The following is a 16,865-nucleotide window of genomic DNA, read 5'->3' on the forward strand; positions in this document are numbered from 1 at the left end:
AATGATAGATCCCTAGGTTCTAACATACAGAAATAACAAATTAATTTTCCTTATCAATAAGATGTTTCAGTTAGATGCATGGAAACTAAAATGTTTTCCATCTTCTGAAATATGTCAGGCAGGATAGCGAGTTTGCTGGGCCATTGCTCTGAACTGACCTTTTGTCTTTCATACAGAGGAACGTGTGCTATGCTGCTGCTTCCATATTTATGACTTTTTCTTTGTTACATTGCTTTACTGTAGTCAAGCTAAATATTTCCTTTATAAGTGGGTTACTGAGACTTTTGTGAGGAAATCAGTATCTGCAATTAGCGATTTCACAAGTTAGGGCATGCAAATGATTGCTAATTATTTTTACAGAGTGATGATGTCTTTGTCAGTATGTGTAGTGTGGTGGTTCACCTGCAGTACTGTCAGTGTGTTAACAGTACTCAACTCAATTTTTCAATTGTCCTGAAATTTTCTTTTTGAGTTTGCCCATTGCCTAGCATGAGCCTAAGATAGTACTGTTGGGGAAACAAGGCAGATACATTGGTGGTGAGTTGGGGAACGAAGCCTGAAGATACAGTTCAGTAAGCCCCTTTCATTGTATAGGGACTTTAATTGCCTTTCTTGCCTTGATTTGTGATATAGGGACCTTACTGGCTACTATGTTAGTTCTGGACAGCTGAACTAAGTTTTTTTTCATCTACAGCTGCTGTTAGCCATTGGCCTTTCCTGATGGGTAGATGGATGAAGGCTGTGACAAAAATAATCCAGACTTCTTTTACCTCTGCTGTGTTCCTTACCAGGCATTAATTCTAAAGTCTTTATTTCACATGTGTTCAGCATAAAATATTTCCATGTGCTTGTATTATGGGGAGGACATTAAAATGCACTGCATGTATGTAGATCTAGAGCCAGGTGGATCCTGGCTGGATCCTGGTGGCTGGATCCTGGATATGTATGTGTTTTTTCTTTGTGAATAGCATGCTACTTATCTCTGAAATATGCTGTAAGGTAAAAAGAAGGTTTTCTTTTGCAATGCTGGATCTGTGTGAGGTCCTTATCACTGACTGGGGTGGGGGGCTGCAGTTGATATCTACCAGGCTGTAGTACTTTGTAGTTGTTAATGCTAGTGAATTGAAGAATGTGTTGAATTGGCCAGCTTCACCAGGAGGAGGAGGAAGAGAAGGAGGAGGGCAAGCCTGGTAGGAGCTCTGCCCCTCTCTGTGGGGGAGAGTGTGAGATTTCAGGACCCAGCTATCATTAGGAATAGCTCCAATTCTTCTAGCAAGGGAGTTTAATCACAGGGATAACATCAGACCACCCAGGCAAGGGCTATACTGAGCTGCCTCCATCTCTGCTACGCAGCCAGTCAGTACCCAAGATCCAGCAGCCAGGATTCCTGCAAACATGCTGACAGATCCATAGGAGGATGGGGCACTTTTCTCATTCTATATGTTTCATTTGGGTAGAAGGTGGAAATTAGTAAGAAGCAGACGAGTTTACTAAAGAGGGGAGAGGGAGTGAGGAAGAATTGGAATCGGCACTTTACAGTGTCCCAGAGCGACCTTGTAGGAATAATATGCCACAGAAATCCCAAAACATCAGCTACAGCAATATTTGAACCCATACTACTCCTCAGTTACCTGTCTCAATTACACAGTGTGGTATCCTGGCCTGCCTTGTCCTCAGCAGAGGAAAAGTGCCACAAAGCAAACTGCCAGTGTGCCAAAACACACTGTACAGGTCTCAGTGGGTATCAGCTCTTTCAGCTCAAGACCTGAGCAGCACAACACGGTGACTGCAAAAAGACCATGAAACTCAGGGGGCAGGAAATATTTGCAGAAATTTGGTGGGGATATGTTCCCCACAAAAGGTTTTTTTTTTTTTCAGTGTTAGTCCCTTGTTTTGACTCACCCCGCTTTATGTGAGTCTTAATCAGATTTATTTTTCTTATGTAACCATTTGGTTGGCTTTTACCTTTCCACTGAAGGAGAGGAAGGGAAGTGTAAAGGAAAAAGGCATCTGACTGTAACTAGGAAGCAGCAAGAAGCCAAGACATGAAGTCTGAGGGCTATTTTTCGTTCCTCTTTCACACAGCTCTGCACTGCTTCAGGGCCCCATCTCCTCCTCATTCCCCAAGCTGTTCACACAGGAGCTGGAATTACTTTTAATACTACTGATTTGTAGCATCAGCAGTAATATAACTGGTCTCAGCAGAGGTTGTAGGAAGCTAAAATGTCAATATAGTTTCTGCAGTGCTTGAATTGAACCCCTTCTGCTCTGAGGCTCCAAAGGGAATAGGAGCAGAGGCTTTTGTTATGATGCAGCAACATCTGCAGATCTGCAGAGAGTCACGAAATGGGCCAGGCTGAGCAGCTAGAACTCATGTTATGGGAAAAATTACACCCTGATCATCAAACATTTGGCAGGACTGTGCCTTATCAAAATCACTCCCACTGGGAAGTTTTGAGGCAGAGTGTGTCTAAATGAAAGCCTGACTTTCAGGAGAAGGAAGAGGGGAGTTCAGCCATCCACAGCAGCAGCACTAACTTGTTTTTTTTTCATTGTTAAATGGATGCATACGCTGGAGACACTACAAAGGAATTTGCAAATTTGTCAGGTTTCCCAGGAATGTCTCTGGCAGGTCTTTGTCTGGAACATTTTCTGGAGACTGGAACACTCGTGCTCTGTATGCATATGTATGTCCTGTAAGCTGGTAAGCTTCACGAGCAGAGAAGGAATGTCACAGGCCTTTGGCCGGATCAGCCTTGGTACACACACAGATTTCACACTTCCCAGACTGTTAGCCCCCGTTCTTCCTTTCTGGCTGGTTGCTCCTGCAAATTCAAATCTGTACATAAAATGAAGGTGTCTTAGTATGGGATGTGGTCAGCCAGCTGGCCGGGGTAACAAAAAGGTGGCCCTAGAAAAATCTGTTTGTGTTACATGGTTCCTTCAAGGAATTTGTAGTAGGTATATTTTGTGCCAGTATTCAGACAGTGAAAGTGCGTGTGTATTAGAGATTTGTGGTTTGGGGTTTCCTTTGCCTCTTAAGGAAAAAGGCAGGTTAAGATCCCATGATCCCATACTGGGATGGCCTGTTGGATTCCAGTATCTCGATGCATTAGGGAAGGCAAGGCAGGTGGACTGTTTCCAATAGTACTAGAAGACCTGGGTGCTCTGTTAGACCAAGTCATGCTAGCCTGCACTAGATCACAGATGTACATGGGAGGTCTGTGGTGAAACCAAGAAAATGCAACGCATAGACTGGGGAGAGGACAGATTAACAGTGAATATTTATATTTTTGTAGCATCTAATCATAGTCATCTCTGAAGGCTAAAAGAAGAAAAATATAACTGAAAGAATGCAGCAAAATTTTATTTTATTTTATTTTTTTTAATGGCAAGTTGTTAGCCCTTCCCCTCTGTTCCCGGGAATATAAATATTTCACTGATCTCGGAAGCTTCAGGGGTATATGTGTCTGAGGAAGGCTTGGCAGGTGAAAATACAGTGAGTGCAGAAGTCAGGTAATAGAAGAAAAGAAACATTTCTTTTACAAACTATTGGATAAAGATGGCATTGCTGGATGAATGTTAAATAATAAAATGGCAAATTAGGGATTGACTGAAGAGTCTTGAAGGAGTCAAACTGAGCACACAGGAAAAAATAGATCAAAAGGCAAAGGAGAAAATATTACAAATGATGAGACACTTTGCACATTTTCAGTTTTCTAGTGGAATCCTTCCTTCTTTGAGCTTATGATATAGTGTCATCTTGTCCTGTCTGAGGCATCAAAACCTAAAGATTCTGGTCTGGTCATAAGGTAGAGGAGCAGTGATCTTATGCATGTCTTACCATGATCCCTGTCTGATCTTTCTTTAATGGAAAAGGTTTCTTGGTGAACTGTTGATGTTCCTATATACCTTTGAAACTTGTTGATAAGGTACATTGTGCCAAAAACTTTGTGGCATTAGGTCTTCTCCTGTTTCAGACTGTGAACTTTTTATCATATTGAAGGTTTTTTTGGAAGAGACAATAAAGTAGGTCTATGATGACTGTGTTTTCTTGGCGTATCTCTTAGTCTTGATCTTTGAAATATGTCTCCAACTCTGGATCCCTTTTCCTCTTCACCAGTCAGAAAGATCCAAATGGAAATGTGAGATGTGTGAACTGGAGAGGATGCAAATGTGGCTCCAAGTAAGAGAAATGGTCTTTAGACTTTGGAGATCGCCAGTCCCCAGCACTTTATAGGCAACAGGGTATGACTGGCCTCTGGCAGAAAAATACTAAAACTGCCAACTGTGGAGGGTGAAGTAGGCATTTTTTTGTAGTGCATTGCTTGCTCAGTGTTGTAATACGTTGACCAGTGAAACTCGGGATCTGCTGTTAAGGATGTTGGTAATGAAAATTTAAGTCACTTTTCCGCTCTCTGCCAAGAGGGGCAGAGTAACAACTTATAGTGATGATGTGTCTGTGTTCACCCTGGTTGACTTGTGCAAACTAGCAAGAGAGACACTCAGGCTTTTAGGAGGCTTTTCCTGAATCTGTGGAGGCTGATCTGTAGCACTGATTTGATTTTATTTTTTTTGCCATTGTTAACATTTGCTGCTTTAGCTTATTTGAAATGTTAGACAAGATCAAAATGAAAATACTCACTTTATTATGGAAAATAGGTTCTTGAATATGATAGTGGGAAACTATTGAAAGAATAGTATAATGTAGATCAGGAATGTGAAAGATATTAAGCTCCTCTTCTGACTCCTGCTTGTGATTTCTTAAAGGTACTATACAAAGGGTCTTTGTCCGTAGGATGCTATTCATTAGAAACAAATTATATCCTGGATTTTTCTTTCTTATCTGTATTTGGAGTTTTCATATTTCCTATATAAATTATAAAGCAGATTAACAAAACCAAAACCCTCAACTCTTATATCCAGTACTTTTGGGTATCATTCTGTGTTGTGGCCTTGCTTTCAATCTTAAATTTATTCAGAAATAAATTTCTCTGAATAAAGCAAGAACACAGAGACCAATTCTTTTAAGCTTATATGTCTCTGCTGTCAAGAAGGCAAGTGTATTGCAATCATAAACTTACCTTATAGCACTTAAAAATAATAAAAAAAAAAGAGTATTTTGGCATTATGCAATAAATTGTCTTTTGGCTTATTAGCATTGTATCGAAGTACGTATAGCAGTGCATATATGTGCTGTTAGGTTTTCTAACACAAGACTCTATTTATCAATATGGCTGTGACAACCCACATGTTTTTCCCCTCCCCTATTTCTTGAAGTTGGATAATAAATAGAAGTACATCAAGTGGGCTCTCCTCCTTCCATGAGAGCTTTTTGGGATTTACTATCCCATTGTGTTCTTCACTCAGCCTGTTCCTTTCAGCTTGTGACCTTTTTGCTGTCCCCAACAGTTTAAAAATTGTGGCAAAACTTCATGACTCATTCTATCATGAGCGGTATTAGCTGGGTATTATGTTGCCTTTTACAGACTCCACAGAGAACATACTGATGTGAGGAGAGATGTTTGAAAATAGGGATGCTTGATGCATGCAGTGCAGCACACAGGTTTCCTGTCATACTGTCAGTGTCAGAAAAAGTATTCTAAAGTCCCTCACTGCTAGTGAAGAACAGGAATCTTACCAAGCAGGAGAGTTTGAGCCTGTCTTGGTACAACTCATTGTGAAAACTAGCTTTATTCTTGTAGATCCATGCCAAAAACCACCTTCCCTGTTGAGTCCCACTAGTCTGCCTTTCTTGTTATTTGTTGTTGTTGTTGTGGGTTTTGGGTGGTTTTGTTTGTTTGTTTTCCACTACTACAATTTCTGAAGATGCAAGCTATTCTCTGTGGAGATTTTGGTATCTGCTTTGGTCTAGGTGTTACACATTATCTTCTTTTAAGCCAAAGTAACAACTGATTTGCTGCTAAGTATTTGCCTCTGTAAAGGGAAGAATACAGTTTCATCAGGTGCCCAGGAGGACTAGTGACTAGAAAATGAAGCGACTCTGCTGAGCACCGATGTGTTGGGGGTGCCCTGGTGATCCACCAAGGCAACATCCTGGCAAGCTAATTATAGCAGCTGAACTGTCTCAGCGCATGGCACAGTAACAAGCAGTAACACCCATCTGGGTGGGCTGGCTGCAGCTAAACCTTATACTCTTGCTGGTGTTCTCTCACTCATTCCGAATCCCTTGCCTGTATTTAATCCTGCTGTAGATTAAACACCTGTCTGTCTGGAATGTGTGAAATGTCCCTACTACCCATGCTAAGCTATTTGCTCACCTGCTTTGCTTAGAAAGTCAGCTTCCAAATAAACAATGATACAGTATTTGAGGGGAAAGCATATTGCATTAATAGAGCAGGGGTGAGATGGTAATTCATCAGACTAAAAGGTTCTTGATATCAAGATGATGAGGAGAAAGAATTGGATAAAGTAATCTTTATTTCACACATTGGTTGTGTTAGCAAAGTTGTGGTCACTGTTGCTGACAAGCTAAGAATTGTGTATATCCTATTTCATTTACCGTGTTGGCCTCTGTGTTGGCCTCATTTGCCATTCGTGCTTCTTTTCAGACAATAAACTCTTTGTAGCCAGAAACTGTCATTGTTAAGTATTTGTATAGTGCCTGGCACAGTCAGAACTAAACCTAATTCAAAGTTTTCTGTTATTGCAATGAAAATGCTTTACATTTTAATTAAATTCTACAGAAGACAACAACATTTAAGGGTGAGATAGAGGCACCGAAATGACACCTAATGCTGTTTTCCATATAAGATGGGTAGCACTGCCTAGTACTAAGCTTGCCCCATATGTTCCACTGTAAGACCTTGTTTTGAATTGCTTGTAATGTTCTGAAATGTTATCCATTTGGACTCAATGTTTTCTGTGCTTAATGTTCAGTTTTCAAAACACTTCAGGCAAGGTAAAGTGTTCCATCCAAAACCAAGACTGGATTAAAAAAAATATTTTGTGCATTTTAATATCTACAAAACTTTTCTTTTAGATCTTTGTATCTCCTGTGCTTTGGAATAGCAATTTGGAATTTAAAATTTTGTCCAAGCTTGATTGCACAGTAACTATCTGAAAAGCTTCAGGTGAAATATACTCAGCAGCACCTGCTAGAGCTTCTCAGCTTCCTGGAGGTTCCCTCCACACTGAGGATGCTAAACTGAATTTCTCTGAATTTGCACCTCTAGAGTACTGAGGCTTGAGACCCCATTCTCCTGTGTTCTCAGTGACTTAATCCGTGTCGGGTTGGGAGCCTGTCTGACCTGAATGCAGAATGAGTGGGAATTCTGCCAAGGTGTGGAGAACAGCTAGGACAAGGAGGTTGTGAAATTTGGACCTGGACATAATTTGAAAGAGGACATTGATAACCATTCAGGCAAAAGGACACGAATGGAAGGAATGGCAGTGTGGTAAATGTGGTCCAATGAGGAGCCCACATTCTGTGACTGGCCAACCAAAGAGGCTGGCAAAAGGAGGTGGCTGGGGAGGGGAATAAAAGTAGAACCACTTGGATATAGGGCACGTGAGCAACTGGAATAGGAACTAAGAACAAAAGTGTGGGAAGACATCAAATAACGACTCCCATGGAAAGTTCCAGGCCTGAAATGGTGTGGCTCAGGGGCCGGAAGTAGTGGGGAGACCAGTGCTGGAAGTCTCTAAGAATGAAACTGGACTGAGCAGAATAAAGTGAATGACACCTGAAACATGGAAGCTGCCACTAACTAGGTGAGAATAATGACACACTGACAAGGAGCAAGAACAGGAAAGGACAGAGCTGAGAAGGAGTGAGATGAAAGCAGTTGCTTTTGGTGAAGCCTAGTGCATAACTACTGTAATTTAATCCTGTCCAGAACTTGAAGTAGGAGTTAAGATTTCTGAATTTAGAAAATGCTTAGATGCCTTGTACTACTAAACCACAGAAGGAGTGGCAACCTGCTGTGTTGCCAGTTGCAATGTTAGTTCCTGTTCCAGAGTTCAGTCAGAGCATACAAAGTCTGCAGTCCTGCACAAGTCTATTGTAGGTATGAGTGTAGTGTATTGCAATGAAGCTGGTAGTTTAAGTAAATGCGCACAAATTCTGGTAAAAGAGCATGTTAAGATCTCAAAGCTTGGAATTCATAAGCTATGCTCAAGTTAAGTCACACTTAAATGACTTAATAAGCATCACCTTTGAGATCTGGAGAAGATGCAGGGCTAGCTGTTAGACTCTTCTTTCTGTGTCCTATGTCTCATTGGCTACATGCCTTCCAGTTGCCACAAAGGCAATCAGGGGCAATACAGATAAGTCTTGCTTGCCATATGACCTTAATCTTGGTGCAGAACCAGTCCTGTTCTGTGCTACTAAAAAGCAGCATGTGATCAAGTAATTAAAGGCAGTCATAAACGTAATTCTGGAAATGCCTGACTGGGAACCTTAGCTTTGCAACCTTTGTAGTGTTTTGTAACCTTCATAAAATGTTTTTTTTCCAAATGTAAACTAATACTTACACTGCCATAGTAGATAACTTTACATTATGTATTTAGACTCTCTTAAATAAACCAACAGATAGAGCCTGCTTGCAGAGTTTGATCTTGCAAGAAGATAAGCAACACAAGAAGAATGCTCAGAGAAAGAAACAATAGAATACATTTTATATGCTTAAAAACACATAGATAATTTCTTTAGAGCTTGTTATAACAAATATAAACCTATACATGATTTTAGACTATCATTAACTAGTGTATTTACTTGTGTGAACAGTTTGGAAGTGGTTGGGTGAGCAGTTTCTTTCATATGTGGTGGAGTTTGATTTTGAATTTTATATCCAAGGTACACATGCTGTTGGATTGTGTCTGTATGTATGCATAGAGAGGGGTAGAGAGAGGACAGATGCATACGGCTGGCTTAGTGACACAGCTCATGATGACTGGGCAGATGCTCTGGTCTCTGCTGAGTGTAATATGAGCTTCTAGCTTTTCATTAGTGCTTGTAGAGTTAATTCTTCACATGGCAGGAACGTGATGTTGCTTTCTTACTTTGAGATTTTTGCCCCATCTTTGTCCTTTTCCTACTTTGTTCTTCTGTAAATGGAAGGGTTGTAGTTTTAATGCTGATACTTGAATTCATCTCAAGCATGGTGGCTGTTGGTGTCATCTCTTCCATTGCTTTATGCAACTAGCACAGTTTTTCTGCGTCTGAAGACTTCCATTCTCTAGCAGTCTTACTTCTCTTAATACATACTCTCTCCAGTTTACTTAGTGACACCTTTTGCTCTTTTCTTGGCTTTTAGTTGTTTCTGATGTCTTTTTTTTTTTTTTTTTTTTTTTCCTCTTTAGTTAACAAACCTGAACTTGGCAAGTGGAGCTATAAGCAAGGGGAATGCAGCTGCCCCACAGGGCTACCGGTCACCACTCAACAAAAGAGGGTCATTGTGGGCTGTTCAGTCAGACACTCATATAGCTGACAAAAGATCTGTCTCTTCTGCAGTCAGGTAAGTTTAAATTGCTGCTCCAGCTTTTTGAAGAAGAATGCAATGCACTCAGGAGCTCATTCATAATTTGTGTTTGGCTTCTTGCTCAGAAGATGACATGTAAGGGCTTACTACTGGTTCTTCTCAGGACTGTCTTAGAAACTAGGCCTATGAAAATGGAGCTGTGTTCCCAGAGCTGGCAGGTTCATGGTGAAATAAGGGCATGGATGAACATGTAGAATGAAAGGGAAATGACTTTTTTTCTTTGATCATTTCTTGTTCCTGCGTCTGTAAGTTTAGGTTTGCTGGTGTTGAGACATATATGCAGAATGCCAACTTATGCCTGATACTGCAGAAATCTCCCCTAAGGCTTCATCTTCATGCTTTTTCCTTGAATATCAAGTTTAGATTGTTCTAAGATAGAGCAGCATCTTGTGTTTATAAAAGTTTCTTTTCAGATGGCTTCTTTATGCTCTTTATTAATTTTGGACATTGGAATGTATATTTATGGCTGGCACACTCATGGGACTCGGGGCAGAGGACTGCAATTCTTCAGTAAAACCTTTCTTTCTGGAATTGAAAGAGCAGCAAGATTTACCCTAAGGATTCTCGATCTTGGAAGCTAGTAGCAAGGTGAGCTTGCTGCAGTAGACTAGGCTGAATACAGGCCCAGAACTGCTGGAGATTCAGTAAATATTATTTATTCCTTTTCCTAAGCCTTCATTTTCCGGGGCTTGGATGGGTAGACCGGGGCTTGGATGGGTGGACTCTTAAATGGGTTAAAAACTGGCTGGATGGCCGAGCCCAGAGAGTGGTGGTGAATGGGGCAAAGTCCAGCTGGCAGCCGGTCACTAGCGGTGTTCCCCAGGGCTCAGTTCTGGGGCCGGTGCTGTTCAATATCTTTATAGATGATCTAGACTTAGGGATTGAGTGCACCCTCAGCAAATTTGCAGATGACACCAAGCTGGATGGGAGTGTCGATCTGCTGGAGGGTAGGAAGGCCCTTCAGAGGGATTTGGACAGGTTAGATAGATGGGCCGAGACCAACGGCATGAGGTTCAACAAAAACAAGTGCCGGGTCTTACACTTGGGCCACAACAACCCCATGCAGCTCTACAGGCTGGGGGAAGAGTGGTTAGAAAGCGGCCGGGTGGAAAGAGACCTGGGGGTGCTGATCGACAGCCGGCTAAACATGAGCCAGCAGTGTGCCCAGGTGGCCAAGAAGGCCAATGGCATCCTGGCCTCTATCAGGAACAGTGTAGCCAGCCGGTCTAGGGAAGTGATCGTCCCTCTGTACTCGGCACTGGTGAGGCCGCATCTTGAGTACTGTGTCCAGTTCTGGGCCCCGCACTTCAAGAAAGATGTTGAGGTGTTGGAGCGAGTCCAGAGGAGGGCGACCAAGCTGGTGAAGGGTCTGGAGGGTCTGACCTACGAGGAACGGCTGAGGGAGCTGGGGTTGTTTAGCCTGGAGAAGAGGAGGCTCAGAGGTGACCTTATTGCAGTCTACAACTACCTGAAGGGAGGTTGTAGTGAAGTGGGAGTTGGCCTCTTCTCCCGGGCAACTAGCAATAGGACAAGAGGACACAGCCTCAAGCTTCGCCAGGGGAGGTTCAGGTTGGACATCAGAAAGAATTTCTTTTCAGAAAGGGTTATTAGACATTGGAATGGGCTGCCCAGGGAGGTGGTGGAGTCACCATCTCTACATGTGTTTAAGAAAAGACTGGACATGGCACTTAGTGCCATGGTCTAGTTGACAGGGTGGTGTCAGGGCAACGGTTGGACTCGATGATCCCTGAGGTCTCTTCCAACCTGGCTGATTCTGTGATTCTGTGATTTTTGTCTTTTAAAATAAAATAATAAGGCAGAGCTGCTCCAACACATGAGTTTAGGACTGGAAAGGACTGTATACATGAAAATACTGATTCTTGTCATTGGTGCCCAAATGCTACTGGAAAATGGAGGGAGGTGAGAGGCAGACAGTGCAGAAGGCACGTGACCTGAGTGGTCATCCTTTCCCAAATGGGTCCTTCAATAGGAGGACTGGAATGGGATTTGGAAAGCTAAAGTAAAATTGTTCTTATTTCATCAGTCACTGCTTTTCATCCTGACTAAAGAAGAGGAATGTGAGAAATGAATTCCTGGCCCGTTTCTGTGCCAGCACAATGTTTGCCTCTGGGGTTTAGAGTTATTGAGAGAGGTGATGGTGATTCTGCTCTTGGAGCCCAGCCAGGCAAGCTATTACCTAATCCAAATAAAGAACCTATCCAACAGGTGTAAATTGCCTTCCCCTCCTGCATAGCTTGAGACAGCAGCAGAGTGCAGGCTCTCCTAGAGCTTCTGTTCCTTTTTCAGCTCTGCTTGCACCTCTGCATGGACTTGCAGGCATAGCTGGAAAAGGGTTACTCATGGCCAAAATCTTCTGTTGCAGAACTCTGCAGAAGTCACTAACTACCACGTTGCTCTGAAACCATTTCAGTTATGTTACCTGTAGATCTGAGAACCCACCACTTAATGCCCAGAACTCCACTCTGAACAACTTCCAGGGCTGTGCTTCATCTAGCATTGTATGCATAGTTTAATGTCTTTAGAAATTCTGTTTTATTTTGTACAGCAATCCAAAAGTACTTCAGAATTGTCTGGCCACAGCTGGTATAAGATTCCATCTTCAAACCTTTTATGAACCATTTGATCTTTCAGTACTTCAGTTGCTCTGTTTTTATCCTTAGAGCAAGAGGCAGAAAGATGTCTTAAGACCCTTTATTGAATTACTTTATTTTCATGGCTGCTTGTATTGAATGGCCAGAATACTGGGAATTAACATTTTTATGTAAATCTGGAAATGAAAAAAGAGATTCTTATAGCAGTACTGGATTACTTGGGCTGTGAACTTCTATTTAATGAGAGAATTCCAAAAGGAATATCAAGGTCAGGGTATATGGAGATGGCTATCTTGTATTGTAAGTGCCTTTTTTCTACTTGATCTGTTACGTTGGAGCAAGCAGTTCATAGAGGGTCATCTGATGGGTGCCAGCCTGTGCTCAGCGCTGGATGACTGTTTGAAGAAAAGCTTCCTGTTTTGTTCCATTAAGGTTCTGGTCTATCAGTTGTAGAATTCAGCAAGGATGGAAATGTTTTGTAAATGGGTCTCTTATCTGGCTTGCACTTGGCTCCAGTTCAAACATCTGCCTCTGAAACTCAGTCCTTACAGTTTTTGTATGGCTCTGTGGTAAATCTAAGCCATTTTAGTGCTGTTGGGGTTTGTTTGAAAACTTTGTTTTGATACTTGCAATCTATAGGATTCAGGCTATTCTTACTGGCAAATCTTCCTCCTCTTTAATTCCCACTCTCCCAGTAATGACTTATCTAAATGTTTCTCAAAATAAGTTCTCCCTTCTTTTGTTGAATTCTTTTGGCTGTATGAGATGAGGTGCCAAATCAGTAGTCTGCTTGCCGAAAGGCAAAGGAGATCTTGAGTTTGTAATACAGAGACAGAGAACAGTTCTGAATATGTTGAAACATTATTTTATAAATCTGCACTGCTTTGTCTGTTGAGATTTTTTGGTTTTGTCACTTTCTATAAGCATTGCCACTATTCCCACTCAAATGATGGTTTAGGCTTTCACTGTGCCCCAGACAAAGAAGCCTGCAGGGCTACACAAGAGGTGAGATGTTCCAAGCTGTACATGGGCTTACTTCTGACTACTGTAACATGGCTGTCACCCTCTGCTACATTCGCTGCAGCCCTGCGTGTGTTGCCCTCTGTAGCTCATTAAGGCTATACCAAATCTGCTCTCTCCTTCTTTAACTCTAGTCCTGTCTCAGTGCCCTATTTCAGTTCTGTCTCAGCTTTTCTCTCTATCAGGCAGGATTGTCACCCTTTCACATTCTGCTGTAAAGGCACGAAACATGATTACATGTTTTGTAGGAGAAGTATTTAAAATTCCCATATATAATTTTTATCACAATTTTAGTAATGTAATCTAAGGACAACAAATAAGTGATTCTTCATTATCCAGTGAAACTAATTTCCAGTCACTGAAGCCAAGACCTTACTAGAACTGCTCTTGAAAAAGTATTCTCAGTTGCATAATAAAGGTAAAAAATCAGCCATTTAAGAGAACAAAGCTTGTTGATCCAGAACCTAAACTAACTTTTGAGTACCTGTTGGCAAACAGTTGCATAATCCCTAGTGGTAAGGACAGTAGACGTTCCTAGAAGCTTCTAGCACTGGAATCTGCAGCTGCTGTGTTACTTGTTTTTTGAAAAAGACAGTGGATTTCTCCTCAAAGAATAACCGGCTCTGCAGGTCACTTAATCTCCAAGACCTGGACCAAAGCTAGTGAGAAAGATTTTTCTAACTGGTACAGATTTCTGTGTTTTCAGGGGACACCTTGGATTCAACAGCAGCCATTCTTGTCCAGGTTCATCTTTTAGGACTCATGTGGGCTGTCTGTTGGCAAGAACTCAGATAGTGTTTTCTCAAACCTCTGTTTCATTAGCTGCTTGTTCTTTCATAACATCTTTCTCAAACCTAAAGACAAGACCAATCTAGCTCTTTTAAAGTACCCAGCGTATTTTTGCCTTGGATCTTCTGACAGATTTATCTAACTTTGTTAGGGGAGGCAGGCAAGCAAGCTTCCCTGTCATCAATCAGAGGGTACACTGGCAGTCCAAATTATACCAGACAGCCTGGGAGGCCTACTGCAGTCAGAAACAAAGGATTCTCCTTTTCTCATTGCTTGACATGCCCAAAATGCTTCTTAGCTCCTAATTTCAGACGAGGTGCTCAGGTTCATCGAGAAATGATGTTTTGTTGGCAGGCTGTCTAATCTGGGTTAAATTGTATAAAACCAGACTTTTTCAATTTTCTGATCTAAGGGTTTCTAAGTTTAATTTGCTCTGGTGTCGTTCTCAGTGGTAGTAACAGTGGCACCTGCTCAGGGCTTCACGTGCTATGTGCACATACCTGCTGTATGTCCAGGTTCCTAAACAGGCTCTACTTTGTGTGTTTTCATTTTTATTTTTCTGTGCCTGGAAGTATCAAATGGGGTGGGAAACTAGGAGATGCCATCCAGACATTTGGCATCTCGGGCTTTCAGGAACCCCAAACAGTATGCCTCATGTTCGGAAATTCTGGAAATATCTGATATGCAGTAAGCCTGCAGCTTTTTGAAGGAATCAGACTTCATGACCATTCACAGCATAGTTAGAGCATTCACATAGTAGGTGCTGCTGGGTCACATTGCATAGATTTACTGCTGCTGGGTCACATTGCATAGATTTACTGCTTACGTACAAATCAATTGAATATGGGTGCAAGAAACCCAGCCCCACTTAAAATGTTAGCTTCCTGTGGCTGTTCTAATAGCAAATTTGTATTTATTTGTATCCCCAAAACTCTACACAGAAAAATGATTGTACACTCCACTCTCTTGCACTCTCCAGCTCACAAACTAAGACCCCTGTGCCTCATCCCCTGACAATCTTACACTGCTTTTGCAGTCTCCCAAACCAGGACCTTCTTTTTAATCACTGGCCTTCCTTAGCCTCAGCTGGAAGTAGTGGATACTTTATATCCTCCTTCTCCACCTAGTGCCTACTACTGCTTCATGCCCATTTTATTTACTGCTAGAGGTACATGAACTACATGTTATAGGATTCCGATGTTCTGCTCTGATCTTACTAAGTATGTATCCTTTGGACTTGTGAGGATGTGGAAGAGTCTCTGATCTCTTTTGAGAGTTTGTTCTGTGCCGATCTAAGTGGCTTCTCTATTTCCACTGAAACTTTGAGTTTTGCCAAAAAGACCCTGGATGACTGACAGCCTAATTGTGGTTCAATGGTCTTGATCCTTTCTGTCAAAGGGGCAGCTTGCTGCATTTGACATAAAGGGAAAGTGAAAGTGGCTTCATTGTTTCCTCAGTTTTTATTATAAATTTTGGAGTTGTGGAATGTAAAATAAGAAATCAGGCTTGGACCCTGACTAGACAAGCTCTGAAGAGCTATGGGAAGAGTGATACTAGAATAGCCAAGAGATGTGCTATTGTGTGATTCTCACAATGATAGAAGGGTTAGCAGTCGATGAGACTGTCTTGGTTCTTTTGCAAGACTTGTGAGCTTGGCCAGGGTGGGCTTAGCATGGCAGAAGCAGCATGGATGTTGCAGTAGGAGCTGTGGGAAAGAGCTGACTATGTATGGGCTTGCAGATAGAAGTAAGGAGAGAATTCCCAGGGATCTTGCGAGCCAACACCAAGTTTTTGTAAGAATAAATCTATTTCTTTTTGTTACATATGTGTTGCCTTGTAGTTCTGCATCTTAAGGGTTGATAGTGACTTCATTCTCTTCCAAATGGTTTGTTTCAAGCTCCCTGCGGCCTCTTGTAAGGTAGAGGCTGCCCAACTGCTGCACTTGCCAAGTGGTGGGAGCCTATTTGTTTGCACAGCATCTGGGTGCAAGCTAACTTGGAGACTGTGCTGCTCTGATGCCTTGGGAGAAAATGAAAGGAGAAAGCAGCAGGCACTGAGGGCTACACAATAGGCCTTCAGTTTGGTTTGAGCAAACTGCGTTGACCTTAACACCTCCCTAGCTAAGCAGCACAGAAGTGCCAGAGCAGCAGCAGACCAACAGCAGAGTCCAGCCCTATGCTAGCATAGCCACGTGTCTGTTCCTTGCTTCTTGTACCACTTCTCCTCTTATCTTTTCTCTTTACCTCTTTACCTTAATGCCTAAATCAATTCCATTTCTTTATTCGAGGTGGAGGAGTAATTGAGGGTGGGTACAGTGATTTTTACATGACCAGTCCCCTGTCTGCATCTCCTCGGCAGCTCTGTCATGCTGATTGTGCCTGTGGTCCTTGAGAAGCAGCATTTCTGAGACCCCCGAATCTGGGGTTTGGTCTGTTATCACCTTCTGCTAAGAGGAGGTTTGAGGAGGGCAGGTGAAAAATAGAAGTACTGCCTGGGTAGCTGTACGTTCTTGCAACTCATCCTGTCTCTATTTTGTGTATGTTCTTCCTCTACCTGTGCATATTTGTGCCTGTAACAGCCTTCCCCCGCCCTGGCAACCTCTTACCTTTTTGTGTGGGTTTTTTTTTTTTTTTTTCTTACACATCTCCCAGTGTCAGCAGTGACAACTTGTTAACTGTGGAAGTGAATTGGCTGACTTAAACTTCAGAAATACATGGCTTGCCTTGTATTTTTTATATATATATATATATATATATGTATGTATGTTTTGGTTACACTAAAGAAACTTGTGATGGCAGGTCCCATTACTCTCTGCCCTGCTTGGAAATCGCCCTGAGCCTCAGCACCACGGGTTGGCACAGTCCTGAAGGATCCCTGCTTCCCACAGCTAGGCCTTGGCTCTGTCTGTCTGGAGCCTCTGGGAGAGGAAAGGCGGAAAGCT

The 16,865-nt window shown here is 42.1% G+C and overlaps 1 protein-coding gene across 2 annotated transcripts in view; it reads left to right on the forward strand.

Moving 5' to 3' along the window:
- The window catches only part of TTLL5 (tubulin tyrosine ligase like 5), a 149,972-nt gene that overhangs the window by 85,191 nt on the left and 47,916 nt on the right, over nucleotides 1-16,865 (forward strand). For both annotated transcript variants that reach the window (XM_068398796.1, XM_068398795.1), the window contains exon 30: nucleotides 9,325-9,479. In XM_068398796.1, the coding sequence (XP_068254897.1) occupies nucleotides 9,325-9,479 (155 nt within the window). The remainder of the gene's footprint in view (nucleotides 1-9,324; nucleotides 9,480-16,865) is intronic.

This window comes from Nyctibius grandis, chromosome 4 (assembly GCF_013368605.1).
Source record: "Nyctibius grandis isolate bNycGra1 chromosome 4, bNycGra1.pri, whole genome shotgun sequence".
Classification (NCBI taxonomy): domain Eukaryota; kingdom Metazoa; phylum Chordata; class Aves; order Nyctibiiformes; family Nyctibiidae; genus Nyctibius; species Nyctibius grandis.